Here is an 18,177-nt window from a genome sequence, read left to right on the forward strand (position 1 = left end):
ACAGAGGCAGCGAGATCGCTACTCTCGGAAGAACTCGTTCCTCACTAGAGAGCTCTGCGAGTTCATGGAGGTGCATAACAGGATATTGTCTCTCGGTGATAACCGCCTGGCTTCGAGGAAGGCTGAGGAGGCTGGTATGCACTCGTTTGAGATTATTCGTCTTGATCTATGCGATTTGTTTCCTGTTCCATGATCAGCCGAATACGATTTACGCTTCAAGATTTCTGATTCCTTTCAGCTTGAGCATCGGATTCAAAACCGTTTCTCAAGTTTTTCTTATCCGCCATTCATTTAAATGAGTTCTTCAATTTGTACGATAATCGGGAGATCTGGACAATTTGGGTCTCATAAGGAGTTTTTTTTCTGAATTCCGCGTCTATTCTTGTTCAATGATCACTTTACTTCGATTTGCGCTTTAGTATTTCTGATTCCTTTCATCCTAATCTCCCGTTTTCAAAACCCTACCCGCCATTCTTGTTAGTAGTCTACGGCCCTTTTTTATTTTTATTCAAATGGATTTCTTAATTTGTATGAAACTCGTTAGATCCAGAGAATACGAGTCCGCCAATCTCATTCGAAGTTTTTTTTTTTCTAAATTCTGCGCGACAGCCTTGAGGCGGTACCGAGCGGCAGGATGGCTTGACAGCATGGTTGGACCCTTAAATTTACCCCGCCAACCTTCAGAGGCAGACTTTGTTTCTTGCTTGAGGAACGGTATTATCCTCTGCAATCTCATCAACAAGATTCAACCCGGAGCAATTCCCAGGGTAATAATCACAATCAGTAATCTAACCCCATCTTCTAAGAATTCTTACTTGTTTCTTCAATCCGTATAATATCTTCATCATTCCAGGTGGTGCACAACCATTCGATGAGATTCAACCACGAAGCTCAGCCCCCTCCTGCTTACCAATACTTTGAAAATATCCGCAATTTTCTAGTTGCTGTTGAAGAGATGAAATTACCAGCTTTTGAATCTTCTGATCTGGAGAAGGTTAGTCAACATTTGAGAAATACACAAGAAATCACTCATCTTAATGAGAAAAACCACTGGCTTCAGGAAGCTTTGGATTCCGGCTCCACTAGTAAGATTGTTGATTGCGTTCTTGCTCTTAAATCCTTCCACGAATGGAAATCATACAACGGAGGAAATAAGTTTTCAAACTACACCAAGTCTCCAGTTGTGTTAAATCCTCCCTGCAAGTTTTCATCTTCAGAGTCTGAAAGACGCAAGCGTCTGGATTTGATCTCTGTGGGTTCTTCTAATAACCAGCAAGCATACAATGAAGGTATGATTTAATATTATTTAAGGACGAGAAATTAAGATTTAATGTAGACTTCATTGAATGTTCTTCAATCATCCAGATCTTTTAGTCGAGGCATTATGCGACCATATATTCCGTTCCAAAGAGAACGTAGATCACAACACTCTGGCGCCCTTACTCAGTAGACTATCGGTAATAGCCCACAAGCTTGATCACTTTAAATTTTATATTTCCTGTTGTAGTTCATGGCTGTGTTTCTGTAACATTGTTCTTTCCTCATCACATAATTGTGTAGAATCCAGGGCATAAAGTTGCCGAAATGATAGCCAGTCTTCGAGGAGAACAGGTAGGTTTATCTATGATGATCTTTCTCCTTGTCAGAATTTCTCCCATGTGAATGTCTCATATAATCATAGTTTCTTGTTAATTTTTGGTGGACATGGTTTTATCTACAAATTGTTCATGTTTTGGTGCAGAAAAAAAGAGATTCTTCCCCGGAGAAAAAGGCCGTGGACAAAACGTTATGCAAGGTACGGTCTACATTGCCAAAAATTACTTGCTCACCGTTTTAAATTTTTTTGTTTTGGATGACTTCAAAATTTTATTATCATATTAGGCAGAACACTCCTAGCATTATTTCGTACCCTTTACATGATTATTCAGGAGGAGAAGTTTCTAGCCAAATCCATCACAGACCATCTGGACTGACTTTGGACTGGGAAATTTCGATTTCCTGTTTATCTCTTTGAACTTCAATGAATCAGTTCAATAGAAATTTCTAATAAACTCTCTGGTATTAAGTTAAGGAATAACTAATTATTAAGTATCAATGTTCAATAGAATAATAAACAATCATTATCTCGACCTTTATTCTAAAACTAGAATAGCTATTTATTATGTATCACTGTATAATGAATCAGTTAACTATCATTATCTTAACAAAAAACATCATGGGCCAGGAAAAGAGAAACGATTTCTGCAATAATACGTAGCTCCTTTCCCTGATTTTTTTAGGATGTGGGTTAACCAATTTCTACCAGTTATTTCGTTTATTTTATTCTTTTCATGTTCCTGGATAGAAATAAAGAGGGTTTTAATGTTGAAATCCAGCATGACAAACGCTGCAACCATAGACAGATCCTGGAGGCGCAGGAGAAAGAGCTGGGGGTATAGTCTTAGTTTGCATATTGCATCCACCAAAACTATTGTATATTCTAAACTTAAAAAGGTAGCAGGAATTGAAAGTTCTTCTATCCGATATGAAAGCGGACTTCTTATCATCTCAGTCTCAACTTGAGAGTGATCTTTCTCTACTGGGTAAGCATTATTATGTATGCGCCTCATGATTACTTTCAACAAAACAACTATTCATTTCTCGCTCACCTTGATTTTCTTGTTGATCTAGGAAGCCAGATCCAAGGCCTCTCATTTTCTGCTCTAAGGTACAGCCGAGCCATGAAAGAAAACAGAAGCTTATACAACACGCTCCAAGATCTGAGGGGTCCCTATCTTCTCCTTTCTGAGTATATTAAACCATAAATTAGTCCTGAATTTTGAAACAAATTCTGGAAGCATTGACTTGAAGGAATTATTTTCAGGGAATATCCGCGTCTACTGCAGAATCAGGCCAAGCCTTGAACCTGGTGCCATCTCTTCAATAGAACTTGGTCGCGATAATGAGTCACTGACCATCATCCACCCATCAAAACCCAAGGATGAAAAGATGATCTTTCAATTTAATAAAGTATTCGGAGGCACTGCAAGCCAGGGTAAGTTTCCTCACTCTCCAAACCCAAAGCCTCTTCCTTTCTCATGTTAAATCCAAATCAAACACTGCAGAAGAAGTTTATAAGGATACCCAGCCGTTGATTCGATCTGTGATGGACGGGTTCAACGTCTGCATCTTTGCCTACGGCCAGACAGGATCAGGGAAGACCCACACAATGGTAGGTTCGTTTCTTCAATTCCATCTTTGGATCTCTGATGTGGCTAAATCTGTGCCGTACCTTGCTCATCACAGTTTGGAGGCACTGATGGCTCTGGTGTCATCCACTGTGCTCTGCACGATCTCTATCAGATCTCCAGCTCCAGGAGCGACTGCATCAAGTACGAGATCAAGGTGCAGATGATCGAGATCTACAATGATCAAGCTCGTGATCTCCTCGGGGATGATCCAACTGCGGCAAAATATCCTTGAATTTCCCAAAAAAACCGTCAATTCTCTCCCTTCTCATATTTTTCCACAAAGTTGCCATCTTTGCTTCATTCTTGACGGTGAGCAAGGTGGAGATTCGTTCTTGTTCTGGCGATGGCGGGATGAGCATTCCAGAAGCAGCCCTCCACACTGTCAGTTCCCCAGAGGACATCAAGAGACTGATGAGAGTTGGCCAGAGCAACAGAGCAAAAAACTGCACTGCACTTAACCAGACAAGCAGTGGCTCTCACAGGTTGTGGTCAATTAAGAAGCTGATTAACCGTGTATCGTCGGTTAATCTTGTTGTTGTTGTTGCTGCAGTGTTCTGACTGTCCACGTTCATGGGGAGGAGGTCTCTGGCGGTGCAGTCCGTGGCCGGTTGTATCTCGTTGACCTTGCCGGGAGCGAGAGAGTGGGCCGGTCGGAGGTGACCGGTGACCGGCTGAGGGAGGCACAGCACATCAATAGTTCCCTTTCCTGCCTCGGCGACATGATGGCGGCGCTCGGCCAGAAGAGCTCCCACGTCCCGTACAGGAGCTGCAAACTTACCCAGCTCCTCCAGGATTCTTTAGGTTGGTGAGGATTCTGGCGTTTACTGACGATGACTAAATTCTCCGCTCGTCATCGTCATTTGGAATGAGAAATTAGATAAATTGACGCGATGATAATGACAAACTTGTCATTGTCATCTGTATGAAAACTGTTGAAGAACAACATCCTGCTTCAAGATGAAAAGTAGCGCCGGTGCTATAAGCAATAGCTTTTAGCACAGTCAGTAAGCGCTTGAATCCAACATGATATCTAAGCAAGGTGGCAGGTTCAAATCCCAGAAGCAACTTGAATCCAACATGATATCTAAGCAAGGTGGCAGGTTCAAATCCCAGAAGCAACACACTGCATGCTTGGACCATAAATCAGCCAGCGGCAGTTGTGGGGGAGTGTTGCTTAAAGATGAACATACATGCCCTTGCTATATAATCTATAGCTTTTAGCACAGTTGGTAAGCACTTGAAACCAACGAAAATAAATGGAATTATCTCATCCGTCTCATATTTGCAGGGGGGCAGGCAAAGACATTGATGTTGGCACACATCAGCCCAGATATTGATTCATATGAGGAGACGGTCAGCACGCTGAGATTCGCCCAGAGAGTTTCCAGAGTTGAGCTGGGGGCCGCAAAGAGGAACAAGGAGAGCTCTGAGGTCCGGAAGCTGACAGAACAGGTCTGCTCACATTCCTTCTTTTCTTCTAGAGTTGGGCAATTCCGGATGACGATGACGTTGTGCTTGTCCTTGGAAAATTTCGTCAACTACGTCAACGGCGATGGTTGACGAATTCAAATGAAAACTATTCAGAATCATCCCGACAACGTCATCGTCAACCGTCCATCAGCCAAATTCGTCCACATTTAGGGACGATGACCTTGACGTGGCAAAATATCTAATCCAAAAGTTTCGTAAAATAACGGTTGATAGTTGATGTTGGACCCGTCAACCGTCCGTTGGAAACTCGGGATCGTAAGCATTTACGAGAGTCGTTGACGATATCGATGACGGGACGGTTTTGAAATGGCGTCGCCGTTTTCTCTGCAGGTTGAGAGTCTGAAGAGAGCGATCGCGATGCGATCGGAGGTTACCCCGTGCAGAAAGTCGCAGAAGATTCCTCTTCGTTCTCGGCGATTGAGCCTAGAATGCGGCCGGATTCCTAACAAGAGTCCCTTGCCCCAGGCGAAAATTTCCGAGGTTTGTTCGAAACTGCTTCCTCGTCGTTCGACAGATCTGTGCAATTCTGACTTGCAGCCTCAGCTCCGATCCGCCGAAGATCTTCGCGCGCGCACTCTTCACGAAGAAGCGGCAACGACGAGCGATTCCACTCCTGATCCCGTCAGTTCCTCGATCGAAATCCAAGTACCTGGACTAAACGGCGGATCCAGATCCGCGTCTAAGAATCCAGACCGCTCGTCAAATCATCTCCGCTCCAGCAGAAATTACCTCAGAAAATCGTTGCAGACTTTTGGAAGGACGATCAACGGTGAAATTAGGTATATCAGCCGCCTCCGTAACGATCCGATCACCAAAAATCTGGCTATTTCGCGCTGATCTTCGTCTTTCTCGCAGGAACGATCACCAAAAACCGCGCGAGAAGAAGCCAATACCGGCGCTCAGCCCTTGCTCGGTGCCGGCCGGCGCGCGCGCCGCGCGACGGCAATCGCTGATCCAGATCCCGTCTCCGCGAAATTATTCCTCGCGGAGATCTTCTCTCGGCGGGAAACCGACTCCGGCAGTCGCGGGGAAGAAGAAGACGACTAACGCTGCCAACCAATGGCTGTGACCTGACGATGACAGCCAACCAATCAGACGTCGGATTCCCACGTGCGCGGCGGCGTCTGCTCACGTGAAGGAAACCAACCAATCAGACGTTGGCACTCGTGTCAAATCTTCTACTCGAGATTTGATTGGCTGACGTTGAAAGTACATTTTTTTTTAAACTTTTGGCACGTGTGGGTAGGTCAACCGGCTGTATCTGGCCAGGCCAGGAGAGGTCGCCAGGTTGTCATCCTCCATAGAAAGCGCGTGACCGGCATTCTTTCCGAGGGCGAAGCTAGTAAATAGGAATTGACGGGTACTCGACCGGGGATTTTAGTGCTTTTCCCGGTTCTCCGCATAGTTGACGTCCGGATTGGCGCCCGTAATCTCGATCAATCGCTGCGGGGGAAGACGGTGTCGAGAGATCTGTGGTTCGCGGTCGAGTTCTTGCTAGATCTTCTTTTCGATTGTTCGTTGTGGTAAGCGAATTGTCCGGTTACTGAGGTTACTCTCAGAAACGGTGGAATCGCTTAATCTCGTTTGCAAATCTTTCTTGATCCTTTTTGTTTTCGACTGGCAATCGAGGATTGTCGGTCTGCCAACTGATATTGTGTCTTTGCTTCTTCTATCTGAGATGATACGATATGGATGCGTCGCGGTTTGGCTGCGACTCTGCTTTCCGTTTTCGCGTGCTATTCGAGCTCAGCCTTTCCTTTTTCTTTTTTCTTTTTTTATAAATGATTTGCATTCCGTACTCGCGCTGCTGGGGTCATAAAAGTTTGATTGAAGTAAAGCTTTCCTTGGCGTCGCGAATGCATCCGTATTTTCGCTGTTTGATTAGTGATGCAGGTTTGCGCAAGACGTATGTAATGAGAGAAAAAGTTCTCTATGGAAATGCAATCTATTAATTCTACAGTGTGTTCCGAGCTAATTGCTCTCACCCCATTTAGTTAAAAGTTGTGCTTCGAAAAGAAAAAAAAACCTTCAATGGATTACATTTTTGTTAACCCTCAAAAGTCGAGCCTAAATATATTGTTTTGTTACATTGAATAAAAAAAAGAACCTAACTTAACTTAAAATTTTCAAGTCCCGAGTGGTTAGGAGGGAGCCTAACATAGAGAGTGAAGTATTCTTTTATAGTTTTAAAGGAAAAAGGAAGAGCTGCGGAGACCGGCGCTCCATCCGGATATGGAGTAGATTATGCTGGCATTGTTTCCCGTCTTCGCTTCTGTCTATATATTTTTAAGCGCAGTTCGGGCTATAATCTTATACACTGTAGTTTTTCTAGAGAAATCCCATCCTCATCTTTTGTTCACGTAGTTCTCCTCTGACCCATCATGTTCAAGGCTAATATGTGCATCCCTTGCTATTTAACAGTCCAATTACTATCTATCTGAATCTCTCTTTCTGCATAAATCTGAAAAAAATGCTGGAAACTTCATAGTTGAAGATAATCGATTGAGAGTAGAATAGAGATGCAAATTACCCTCTGAAATGTCAACTTCTCTGGAATGCAGAAGATCGGCCATGGTCATGGAGCCTTTGTCATCACCCCACAGGAGATCCCAGAAGAGGTGGCCAGGCCGCGACGAGCTGGGCAATTGGTCAGCCCTCTTCCGACGCCATCGCTTTCTACTCACAACGCTGCTTCTCTTGGTCTTCCTTTGCACCATATATCTCTACTTCGCCGTCACCCTCAGCCCCAAAGAACCATGCTCTGGCCTCTCCGGAACTCAGAGAGCCCTCTGCAAGGCCAAGTCCTCCAACCTGCTCAAGGGAAAACTAAGATTCTCATAGCGAAGGTATACACACATATAGTTCCAGATCGTCCCGGACGTAGACGATGGACGCGACGGGACTAATTTCGGCCCGGCCGACGTCCAGAGTAAGTTCAGGGACGAAGGACGGGACGGTTTTTCGTCCAATGAGGAAAAAACCGTCCCGTCCAATAATACTGGGACGGTTTTCCGTCCTGTCCAGTTTTCCGGGACGAATTTTTGTCCCAAAATTCGTGCCGGACGAGAAAAACCCATTTTATATTTTTAATATATTAATATAGATTTTTCTAAATTCTTTAAGGGAAATATGGAGGAAAGAGAATGCAAATGGACATATGTACAATTAATTCTGAGCGGCGTCAGTTTGTACGCGCGAAAAAATAGAGGGACCCTGATGCAAATTGTCATAGCGAGGCCGCATGGCAAGATCTCAACCATCGGATGTGAATCCGGCGGTGTTTCGTCCACATCCGTCTGTCCATCGTCTGAGACCTCCGGACGGACGGTTTTTTCGTCCCACTGGACGAAAACCGTCCTGTCCGGTGGTTTCCGGGACGAATTTTCGTCCCGAAATTCGTATGTATCCTCGGACGGCACGATTTTTTCATCCCAGGACAAAAAAATCGTCCCGTCCGGGTCCCTGAACTATATACACACATCTGGTCTCCTCAGCTAAGTACCTTCTCCTTTGGATCATGTTCCTTGCTAGATTACCAAAGCAGGCTGTGATGCCTTTCAGGTGACCTTCCACGTAGTGCTCTTCTATCTGCACGCCATCAAGTGAGCTGGGCTTGAGATTAATATTAGGCCCTTTAAGAAGATAGTCACCTCCACGTCCAACGGCGGGGAAGACAGCCAGGCAAGCTCCTCCACCTGGGCTCGGTCCATGTTCCGTGGTAAGAACATGACGATGTCTTGGGTTATCTGCTGAGCAACCTGGAATATTGAGTATCTGCAAATAATTTTTTTTAGAGAAAAGCTACCGGTATTTGATTACATGATTACGGGGTTTCTTGTTTTCGAAGGACTCGCTCATCATTGCATTTATCATCCCTCGCATTGTTGCCATCATTATCCACCATTTTGAAAAGAATTTTAGATCCTCATTTTCTCTACATTCTCCTAAGTACTATCCTAAGCTATCTAAGCATTATTTTATCTATTGACTATCCAAAGTCCTTTTGATCCATCCACCATTCTCTTCCTTCTTTACCCGTGGCAAGAGCAGAATGACTTGCCCGTCTTTAGGCTTGAGCAGCTCGAGCCTGAAATTCTTGACGGCTTTGTACCCCGGCCCGCCCCACGGCGGCGAGAGGAACACCACGTCTCCCTGAAAGTCAACGGTCAATAAGTCAAGGAAGTCAAACGTTGACTTATGGTCAACGGCGTGTACCTTGAGGGACGGCGCGAGGCGGAAGAAGTCGCCGGCGAGGAAGTCGATCCGGTGTCTCACGCGGTAGACGTCGGCGTTCCGGCGGGCCATGTCCAGCCGCCGGGGGTCGATCTCGACGGCGATGACGTGGCAGCCTCTGTATGGCTGAAGCGGATGGGGCAACCGAAGAACCGCCGGAGCACGTTAAGAACTAGGGAGGGCGGAGGGATACTCACCTCTTGGCGAACTGGATCGCGTTACCGCCCACGCCCGCGAAGGCGTCGACCACGACGGCGGCGCCGCCGCAGAGCTCGGCGTGCCGCGTCGCCACCGCCTCCGGCGTGACGGAGTACCACCCTTCGTCGTCCATGGCGATGCCGTCATCGTACCTGGAGAAGAGAGAGTACCGCTGGCGCCAGTACTTAGCCGCCATCTCGCCTCGATTTCTTTCTTTCTGCTTGGGCTCTAGCTCGTTCTTATAGCCCCATCCCGTCCCGTCCCGTTCCGGCGCGTCCGTTCTGTTCCGTCATCCGTCTCCCATCACCGATTCTTAAGCCTTGAGCTCGCTGACCGGGAGCGGATTAGCAATGGCGGAGGAAGAATGCTTCGACGTGCTCACGAGGACGGGAGAGAAGACCGGCGTCGCCAAACCGAGGTAGGTTTCTTTTCTTTGATCGATTTCTTTGTAATCGTTGATGATGATCGGGAAATCGAGGAGTAATCTTCGTTGATTCTCGCGCAGGAGCCTTGTTCATCGGGACGGCGATTACCACCGCGCAGTGCACGTCTGGATCTACGCCGAGAGCACGGGGGAGCTTCTTCTTCAACGCCGCGCCGATTGCAAGGACTCCTGGCCGGGGCTGTGGGATATCTCTAGCGCTGGTCACATCTCTGCCGGCAGCTCGTCTCTTCTCACCGCAAGGTAAGCATCCTAAATTATTCAAGTGAATTCTACCTCTTCTACTCGGTGTAGCATTTTAGCACTAGCTGAACGTAGAGTTGGATAGTGTGCTGGTTTGTCTTGCTTGATTTTTTCTTTTTTTTTCAGCAAATACTTGATGTTTTCATAGATTTTGTTCTGCAGCGACAGAGCAAGGTGTCCTTTGTTTGTGGCTCCTCCTTTGTGCAGGTTTTTACTTTGTTCATCAATTTCAGGCGGGAGCTCGAAGAAGAGCTTGGGATTAGTCTCCCGGAAGACGCATTTGAGCTTCTCTTTGTTTTTCTTCAGGAGAGGTTGTAAACTGACCGTTCTTTTAGAGAAAGGCTCGTTTATAGTTCCTTGAAGAGATTATAGGCGATTAACCTTCGTTCTGTCTCTGTCTGGAGCGCCTGATGCAGTGTTCTTAACGAAGGGACGTTCATTAATAACGAGTTTAATGATGTATACCTGGTAACGACGTTGGAGCCTATTCCTTTGGAGGCATTCACGCTGCAGGTAAATTGACGGGGAGTTTTTCTTTTCGTTTTGGAATCACACGGCTTCTCGTGTTCTGCGAACCTTCTTTCGTTCATCTGTATTGATAACCATCAAAGGGCCAGGATGCTAAACTTTGATGCATGAATTCTTTTAATTTTCCAGTAAATTTGGATATGGGTGCTATAGTTAACCCTTCTATCCAATTATCCTGTCTATTTCCACAAGTTGCTAGTCACTTCAGTAATCTTTTGTAGTAATCTTCACTTTTTTTATCGTAGGAGACGGAAGTTTCTGCTGTTCGTTACATCTCTTTGGAGGAATATAAAGGCTGTCTTTGTCGAGAAGATGAAGCCTATGTTCCTTATGAAATAAGTGGAGAATATGGCCAGCTATTTGACATAATTGAAAGACGGTAAGAATGACTTGAGTCCTGGCATTTAATTTTTGTTGATGTTGCTTCCATATAACCTTTTAGTATTTGAAACCAACACTAACAAGTTTCAAAATATTGAGCTGGAGTATTGTGTCGTCTGTATGTTAAGCTTTGAGGGCTATGAAAAATATTGACCACTTGAGCGTATGGCTTCTGATGGACGATATTTATCGTGTTTTGATTCTCGGAAGAGACTTCAGCTGAAACAAATCAGGCACAAGAATTTCTGTTTTCATATGTAGCGACTTTTCATATATGCCATTCTCCTCCACCTGTTTGATTGCGTCTCTCTTGGGGATATTTCTCAATGGTATTTTTGGTGTAAGGTATCAAGTCGATGAGGAACAACGTTGCCTTTCACTACAAAAGAAATTAAGTCGTTATGCTCCAATCCACTTGCATGCAGAGGTGAACTATCTTTCCATTATTTAAGCTTTCACTTTTCTTTATTTTCTGAAGCAACTACTAAAGCGGAAGAGAAAACAAAAGGGAAAATATCAGGTCATGCGCGAATTAACTCTGTCATGGCTCAGTGACGCTGTAAGGACAGCTGCAGGGCCAACTGGCTACCATCCTGGGAGATATTTACTTTATGTGCCAAAAACTATGCTGGGAAGTAATTTACTCAACGATATAAAATCAGTTTGGTCATTGAAACTAAGTGGAAGGACATATATATTTGCTACCATATAAAATTAACCAATCAAGGATCCACTAATTTCCAAATGCTTATTTCAAAATAAATTGATAGTGGTATAATTGTACCACCAGACAGTGCACACAAAAATATACTGGGACAAATGATCTCTTATTAAAGCACCACCTGAGACAAAATACACCTGGACACATGAACATCGAAGGGATGTTAATTGCCCCAAAGACTACATCCTATGAATGAAATAGACCATCAAAAAGCCAATATGCCAGTCTTGTACTACTGATGTTGGAGAAATACTGGCGGCAATTTGTTATGCTGCCAATATGGAAATATCAAAGAAAGAAGTTACGAAATAGGAGGAAGAAGATGACAACCATTGTCGAAGAAAAAAGGACAGTGCACGTGCAGAAGCACGTGGCAATTAAAGGAAAGGAGTAACTTTCCTCTGAGGACGGGAAGTATAAATAAAAGGGCAGAGGTAGGAAATAAGGACAAATGGGGATTCATGCTTTCAAAGAAGACCTCGCGTGGAAGCAAGGCTACATTCGGTGAAGAGCTCTGCTGGCAGCAACTCTGGAAGAGAACGAAATCCAAGGTGATCTGGGGAGGAGGTGGAGATTCATATACTGTGGAGGGTGACATCAACCACTCAAGTAAGAAATTTGTTCTTGAAGGATTCTCGAGATTCCAGGATGTTAGTGAACTCCCTGGCTGGTCGGCTGTTGACCTAGCGGCCAGTCAGAACGAGAGAGCTCAAGAAAATCACTGATACATTGACTATGGTTTCGCTGGTTTAAAAACCAGTGAGATTCAAGTAAATGGGCTTGGCCCATGTAGATGCGCTAGCGGATAAGTGGGCCTCTTATGTCGGCGGCCCACATTAACATATAAAGGGTAAACAAAATAAACATAGATAGACAGTAAGTTAACAATTGACATTGCACACAATCTCGTCCAACATGACCGAACAAAACATGAGGAGATAATGAACACTTTATCAGAGAGAAAATTAACTCCAAAATTATCCAGGTGAAGTATGTCCCATCATCGGATCAACTAGCCGATATTTTGACCAAAGGTTTCCCAAGATTTTGACCAAAAAAAAAAATTTTGATCAAAGGTTTCCCAAGAAGCAACTTCGAGCAAATGACCTCCAAGCTGGGCCTTGATAGCATCTATGCACCAGCTTAAAGAAGAGTAACCAAACAAACACACTTTTCTGGCCTTGGGTTGGGTTTGCTACCTGGACTCTGCACATGAGCAAATGCTGCACATCCAAATACTCTCATTGGAAATTCATTCTTCATTCTCCTGTCAGGGTAGAAGGCAGACATTAACTCCATTGGGATCTGGTAATCTAGTTTCCTTGAAGGCAATCTATTGATTAGATCAGCAGCTGAGAGGAGAGCCTCTGCCCATAAATATTTTGGTGCCTGTTGGGATGACACATGGAGTCCTCAGGCTTTGGTGTAAGAATGTTGGGACAACAAATGGAATCCAAAAATGCAGGGTGCTGATGCGAACCTTGATCTAGGCTCGTATCGGAACAAGGGTAGAGGACGAGACGAGGTAGAAATCCCCGGGGTAGAGAGGTGAAAAGGGAAGGATTGGGAGGAGGCTGAGCAGAGGGGATAGGGATCGGCCGAGGACGAGTCGCCTGAAGATGCGGTGATGCAGAGACGATCAAAAGGACAGGGATTGTGGAGGGAGAGAGAGCGTAGATGTAGGAGAGACGAGATACTGACCGAAATTTCTTTTTGGCAACCCCATACTGGTTCATGTGGAAGAATTCCCAAATGATGTTGGGTATTTCTGTTTTACTCTTGAACAAGTGTACCCACACACTCCTGGTACAATCGTCAAAAAACAATGAACCACCTTTTGTCTGAAATAGATGGCGTTCTACATGACCCCCTCACGTCACTGTGAATCAAGGTGAATGGTTGGGGGCTTCTCTCACTAGTATTTTTAAATGATACCTGCTTATGCTTCCCCAAATTACATTTGTCACAAACAAATTTAGATGAATCAGATGTTTGATAAAAGCTGGGAACATTTTCCCCAAAACATCCATCAGATCATCTTTGGCTGCTCCAGCCTTCCAGGCGTGTCTTCTCCTGCCACCATCATCACTTTCCCTGTATCATCATCCTGCTTGAGGAGCCCATTCTTCTCTTTAACTGATCCAATCTTCATATTTAGTACCTTATCAAATACAAAACATCCTTCAGATCTCAGGATAACTGAGCAAATAATGTCTTTGACTAATCTATGCGGAGAAATCTATTGTGCCCTTAACAAAGGAACATTAAGGACATCTTTTAGAAGTCCCAATTCTTTGATATATACTGTACCGATGCCTGCCACTTGGAGAATTTTACCCTGAGTGATAATCACTTTTATCTGATTGTCACAGCAATAATATGAATAAAATTTTGAATGAGCAGGGGTCATATGATCTGTTGCTCCTGAGTCAATCATCCTACTCATTCCCAGGACAGATGCATGAAAAACAGAGGAAATATGAAAATCACCTGATCTAGTCATTGAAGCAGATCCGATCAAGGACAGATATTTCTTCCCCCGTATTCCTGGCCATCATTCTGGGTTCTTCAGAGGCGACTGGTTCACACACTTCCTTGGTGCCACCCTGGACCGTCGGTGAGTTTGCCTTACCCTGACAGGGGGGGTTGGTTCTGCAGTTTTCAGCATTGTTCGATGTTATGATTTCTCTTCTTGTAGTACTCGCAGAACACACCCTCCCGTGACTGAGATTGTGATTGCATCTGAGTCTGTGTCTTCCAGTTCTGACTCCATTGGGGCCACCACAGATCTCTGAGGCCTCTGTGGTGCCGTCTTAACCAGATAAGATCCGCAAACAAATCAAATCTGATAAACGCTACTTCTTCCAAGATAGCCAATTATGGAAATGTCGAATCAAGAAAATCAATAGAATGGATGGTGTTCCACCAGCGGTGGTAATTGTCTCATCCAATTGAAGAAATGAGAAGATAGCTAACCAGGATTTCTCGATCCAAATCTGGATGCAAGACTCTCCTGCTCTCCAGCCCGTCCCGCGCGTTGACAGGCCTTCAAACTTCTTGAATCTCGTAATCCCCTTGTGTTAGCTCCCGTCTTTATTTATAGGGTTGTTGACCCCGCTAGTATCTGATAAGAATCTCTGGAGGATGGATAAGGCTCTGATGAAGACTTGCCAAAGCAAGAGAAGACACAAGACTTCCTCCGCGTGTGCAATTTGATGCTGCACGTGCGACCTTTCAAATAAGCTTAGGAGTCTCTATATAAAAGAAGGTGCCGGCATTCTATAGGGCCATCAAGAAGCAGTTAAGTCAAGAGAGCAGCGGCAGGAGATTCTCCACCGACGCAGCTGACAACGTCCTCGTTAGGACATTTAGGACATTCTAGCTCTTCAATTCCTTGTTATTGTTTCTACTATTCGAACTCTTGTATGCGACCCCATCCTTCTTCTGGAAGATTGGATCTCCTTATCGGTGACTTACTATATCCTGAGATCACACATTTCTAATCTCGTATTTAGCCCAGTTCTAAGATCAGGATCACCAAAGCACTGGATTTTATCTAAGCAATATAGCACTAGTTATCTTATTCAAAAAAACTATAGGATTAGTTAGGCAAATCCTGATTTCCAACCATTATTCTTCTGTTGGGATCAATATTAACGTAGGATATTTCATTGTTCATTTTTGTGAAATTTATTTTTCTTCTTCTTGATTATGTATCTCCACAGTAAATTAGAAATTTGATTTCAGCAAGAGACGTGTTTCTTGGACAATCATATGGTGGAAAGTGAAATTTCCTGTAGTCTTCATAAAGCTGCAATTTCTTTCTCCAAATAACTTTTGATAACTGTTGTTTCTCTTTTTCTCTCCAGCTTTTGGGTTTATCGGAAGCTAATCAGGAGGCTTTAATATTCATTATCAAAGCAGCCACAATTATTGATGATATATTTTACAGGCAGGTTAGGTACTGACATATTGAATGACAAATTGAATTATCTCCCTCTCTCTTGAATGGATGATTTGATGGTGTATCTGAACTCCGAACAGGTAAACATTGAAATATGATTGAGCTCGGTCCTGAATTATTGTCATTACCTCAATATTCAAGTTAAACTAAATAATGCTCAATTCATTGGATATTGATAAATGGCGCAACAAGAAATTGTTTATTTTTTGAAACAAGCTCATGATCTGAATGACACGAAACTGCCAAATATTATCTTCTTAATGTCTTATATTTATTTCAGAGCAAAAAAAACTGCCAAATTTGGTTTATAACATTGTCATGTTAAACTGCTCTGGAACAGCTTTAAGATGCTGATTTTAGTTTGCTCACTTTCAGGTTTGGAAATGTAACCAAGAGCTGAGAGATTGGTTGAAAAAATCATCCGATCATTCCACTCTGAATAAATTGAAGTGGATGTACTACTCAATCAACAAGGGTCCATGGTACTCATCTATTATTTAGAGTATACCTTTAATTTGAAATCTCTTGGTCAAATCGCATCTGTAATTATTTTATTGGGCTTTATAAAATTATTTAGTTCTAGAAAGACAGCATTTGGTCCATTTTAATCTATCTTGTTATTATGCTGGATCCCTGATACAAATGCTCCCAGTTGGTATTTAGAACAAACCAGATATTGGGTACAAGATGATTACAGATTATCTCCATAAAATTAGATGTTGCTGAACGTGCACCAACTTGAGGGAGGAATATTGATGTAAACTGCAGGAAAAGAGAGAAAAACAAGAAAAAAACACTTGTTTCTGTTATAGGTAAAAACTGTAGTTTTATACAAGGGGTCCACAACGGTAAAAAATGAATAGGGATATAAACATAATATATAAACTTATAAGGCTGCGAAATAATAATAATAGCTCTCCCAACATAAACCCCAATCCCTAAGGGTATTATTGTCATTTCATCTTCTTGCAAGCCCCTCTAAATGTTGTAGCTCTCCTCATTGGAGGGGAGGCAGGAGCTTATGCCTGCTCTTTGTATTGCCAAAGTCCACCCTGGCACCTCCTGTCTGGATGCTGACGTCCATTCTGGTGTCTGCTCCCTCCTTTTCTAACTCTACACAGATAGGGACCTGTGTGATCCTATCACTTGCTCACGAAAAATTAAGTTAAATATCACACATATACCCGAGTAGCTCCTCCCTCACTCAAAAGACTCCAGCCCAATGCAGCCATTACTTCCTGACAAATTTGACTGAAGCTCTGATAAGTTTACTGAACAACAAGTAAAGGCTTTCATTCAAGAAGAAAAAGGGTAGAATCAATACAACAGAGTGGAGAGTTTTTATAGTAAATAGGAAGTGGCCGTTAGCCACTCCAACGGCTCTCGCCTGGAGGCTCTAACGGCTAGTTTAAGTAGTCGTTAGTCTTGGGAATCGGGCCCGATTGAAGCTCTGGGTGGGCCCAATTGAAGCTCTGAGTGGGCCCGATTAGGAGCCCGTTCGGGGGCCCGATTAGAGGCCTGTGAAGGCCCGATTAGGAGCCCGTTAGGGGGTCCGATTAGAGGCCTGTGAAGGCCCGATTAGGAGCATCCTTTGGAGTAGCCCATTATTTTTAACACTTCCAAATCCAGATAAAATATTTGTAGACGTACACTTTTTTCATTCAGAATTTTGACATGAGTTTTAATATCAGGTCAGTCCTTGATGAAAAGATGGCATTTCTTACGACAGCTGACTCAGCAATCAAGCTAAACTCGGACTGCACGAAACCAGTTCCTGGTTGGAAAGGACTCGAATATAAAGCTTCTTTTCCATTGAGGAAGTCCCTGGGTGCAAGTTTCTATCCCTCTGACATGGAGAAAGCGGTAAACATGATTTCTATCTTGGATTGATTTTTTTGCTGAAATACTGGTTCTGGATTTTCATTTTTACCTCAGTCATCCAATTTTATATTATCCATCAAGGAGGGACCTCAGGATCAGTCCTCCTAAATTGTTTATTGATCATAAATTCATCATCTGAAACTGATTAGTCACCTAGAGGTGTACCAATATATTTTTATTATAATGGGATCCTCAGGCTTGTCTTGTTTCATTACCCTTGGCCTGTCTTTCAGGAATTCGAATTGTGGAAAAGAAATCTTAGCAAGGAGGATCAGAAAGCTGCAGCTGGGTATTTTAGTGTGATTAGAAGACGGGGGGAACTGAGCAGGGATAGTGCTTCTGGCTTAAGCAAAGCCAACCCAGATGATCTTGTTATGGTCCCATTTTCTGAACAATATAGACCTCTTTTGGATGAAGCATCAACTCTTTTACGCAAAGCTGCAGAGTTGTCAGACTGTTTAAGGTACTGTGTGTATGTTTGGAAACAGTTCCGACTTATTGATTTGTAAATGTTATCTTACTGAGATTTCTTTTTATCTTGCTTTAGCTTAAGGAAATTACTCATAGGTAAAGCAGACGCTCTCCTTTCAAATGACTACTACGATTCAGATATATCTTGGATGGAGTTGGTAAGGATGCTTTACTCTTAGCTTCCATCAAGTTGGCACCGCTTGCTCTATCCATATGCTTTACTCCTTGAGAATTTTGTGCTGTCGATTTGTTTCTGAAATCGTTTAATTTTAAGTTCATCTTGAATTCTGAATTGTTCCTTTTTTTTCTTGTGTGAATTTGTGATCCATCTGTATTCATATGCTTTCTGCCTTCAAAATATCTTCAATTTGTAGAGTTGAATATACTCAGTAAT

The 18,177-nt window shown here is 43.5% G+C and overlaps 3 protein-coding genes and 1 long non-coding RNA gene across 5 annotated transcripts in view; 2 read left to right on the forward strand and 2 right to left on the reverse strand.

Moving 5' to 3' along the window:
- Nucleotides 1-8,541, forward strand: LOC144712752 (kinesin-like protein KIN-14A). 2 transcript variants are annotated; one of them, XM_078587052.1, is made up of 21 exons: nt 1-134; nt 610-767; nt 854-994; nt 1,061-1,289; nt 1,366-1,457; nt 1,561-1,611; nt 1,742-1,795; nt 2,376-2,432; nt 2,501-2,582; nt 2,671-2,766; nt 2,864-3,034; nt 3,105-3,211; nt 3,286-3,450; nt 3,546-3,712; nt 3,781-4,031; nt 4,519-4,682; nt 5,052-5,201; nt 5,265-5,500; nt 5,577-6,244; nt 7,283-7,567; nt 8,283-8,541. In XM_078587052.1, exons 1-19 carry the CDS (start codon nt 65-67, stop codon nt 5,788-5,790), a joined length of 2,655 nt encoding a protein of 884 aa, XP_078443178.1. In that variant the 5' UTR covers nt 1-64; the 3' UTR covers nt 5,791-6,244; nt 7,283-7,567; nt 8,283-8,541. The 2 variants fall into 2 exon arrangements, with proteins under 2 accessions (XP_078443178.1, XP_078443177.1); XM_078587051.1 differs by having other exon boundaries at nt 5,052-5,500.
- On the reverse strand, nt 2,982-3,840 carry LOC144712755 (uncharacterized). The gene is made up of 2 exons (XR_013583868.1): nt 3,711-3,840; nt 2,982-3,609 (listed from the first exon to the last, which is right to left on the reverse strand). It is a non-coding gene; the product is annotated as an uncharacterized LOC144712755 (long non-coding RNA).
- On the reverse strand, nt 7,920-9,418 carry LOC144712754 (uncharacterized). Its single transcript, XM_078587054.1, has 5 exons — nt 9,152-9,418; nt 8,937-9,072; nt 8,782-8,873; nt 8,372-8,495; nt 7,920-8,309 (listed from the first exon to the last, which is right to left on the reverse strand). Exons 1-5 carry the CDS (start codon nt 9,346-9,348, stop codon nt 8,148-8,150), a joined length of 711 nt encoding a protein of 236 aa, XP_078443180.1. The 5' UTR covers nt 9,349-9,418; the 3' UTR covers nt 7,920-8,147.
- Nucleotides 9,386-18,177, forward strand: part of NUDT3 (nudix hydrolase homolog 3) — a 22,472-nt gene continuing 13,680 nt past the window's right edge. The window contains exons 1-11 of the mRNA XM_078587053.1: nt 9,386-9,570; nt 9,658-9,837; nt 10,071-10,148; nt 10,254-10,350; nt 10,611-10,744; nt 11,092-11,173; nt 15,337-15,423; nt 15,807-15,913; nt 17,123-17,294; nt 17,546-17,775; nt 17,860-17,941. Coding sequence (XP_078443179.1) covers nt 9,503-9,570; nt 9,658-9,837; nt 10,071-10,148; nt 10,254-10,350; nt 10,611-10,744; nt 11,092-11,173; nt 15,337-15,423; nt 15,807-15,913; nt 17,123-17,294; nt 17,546-17,775; nt 17,860-17,941 — 1,317 coding nt within the window. The 5' untranslated portion in view covers nt 9,386-9,502. The remainder of the gene's footprint in view (nt 9,571-9,657; nt 9,838-10,070; nt 10,149-10,253; nt 10,351-10,610; nt 10,745-11,091; nt 11,174-15,336; nt 15,424-15,806; nt 15,914-17,122; nt 17,295-17,545; nt 17,776-17,859; nt 17,942-18,177) is intronic.

This window comes from Wolffia australiana, chromosome 15 (genome assembly GCF_029677425.1).
Source record: "Wolffia australiana isolate 7733 chromosome 15, ASM2967742v1".
Taxonomy (NCBI): Eukaryota; Viridiplantae; Streptophyta; class Magnoliopsida; order Alismatales; family Araceae; genus Wolffia; species Wolffia australiana.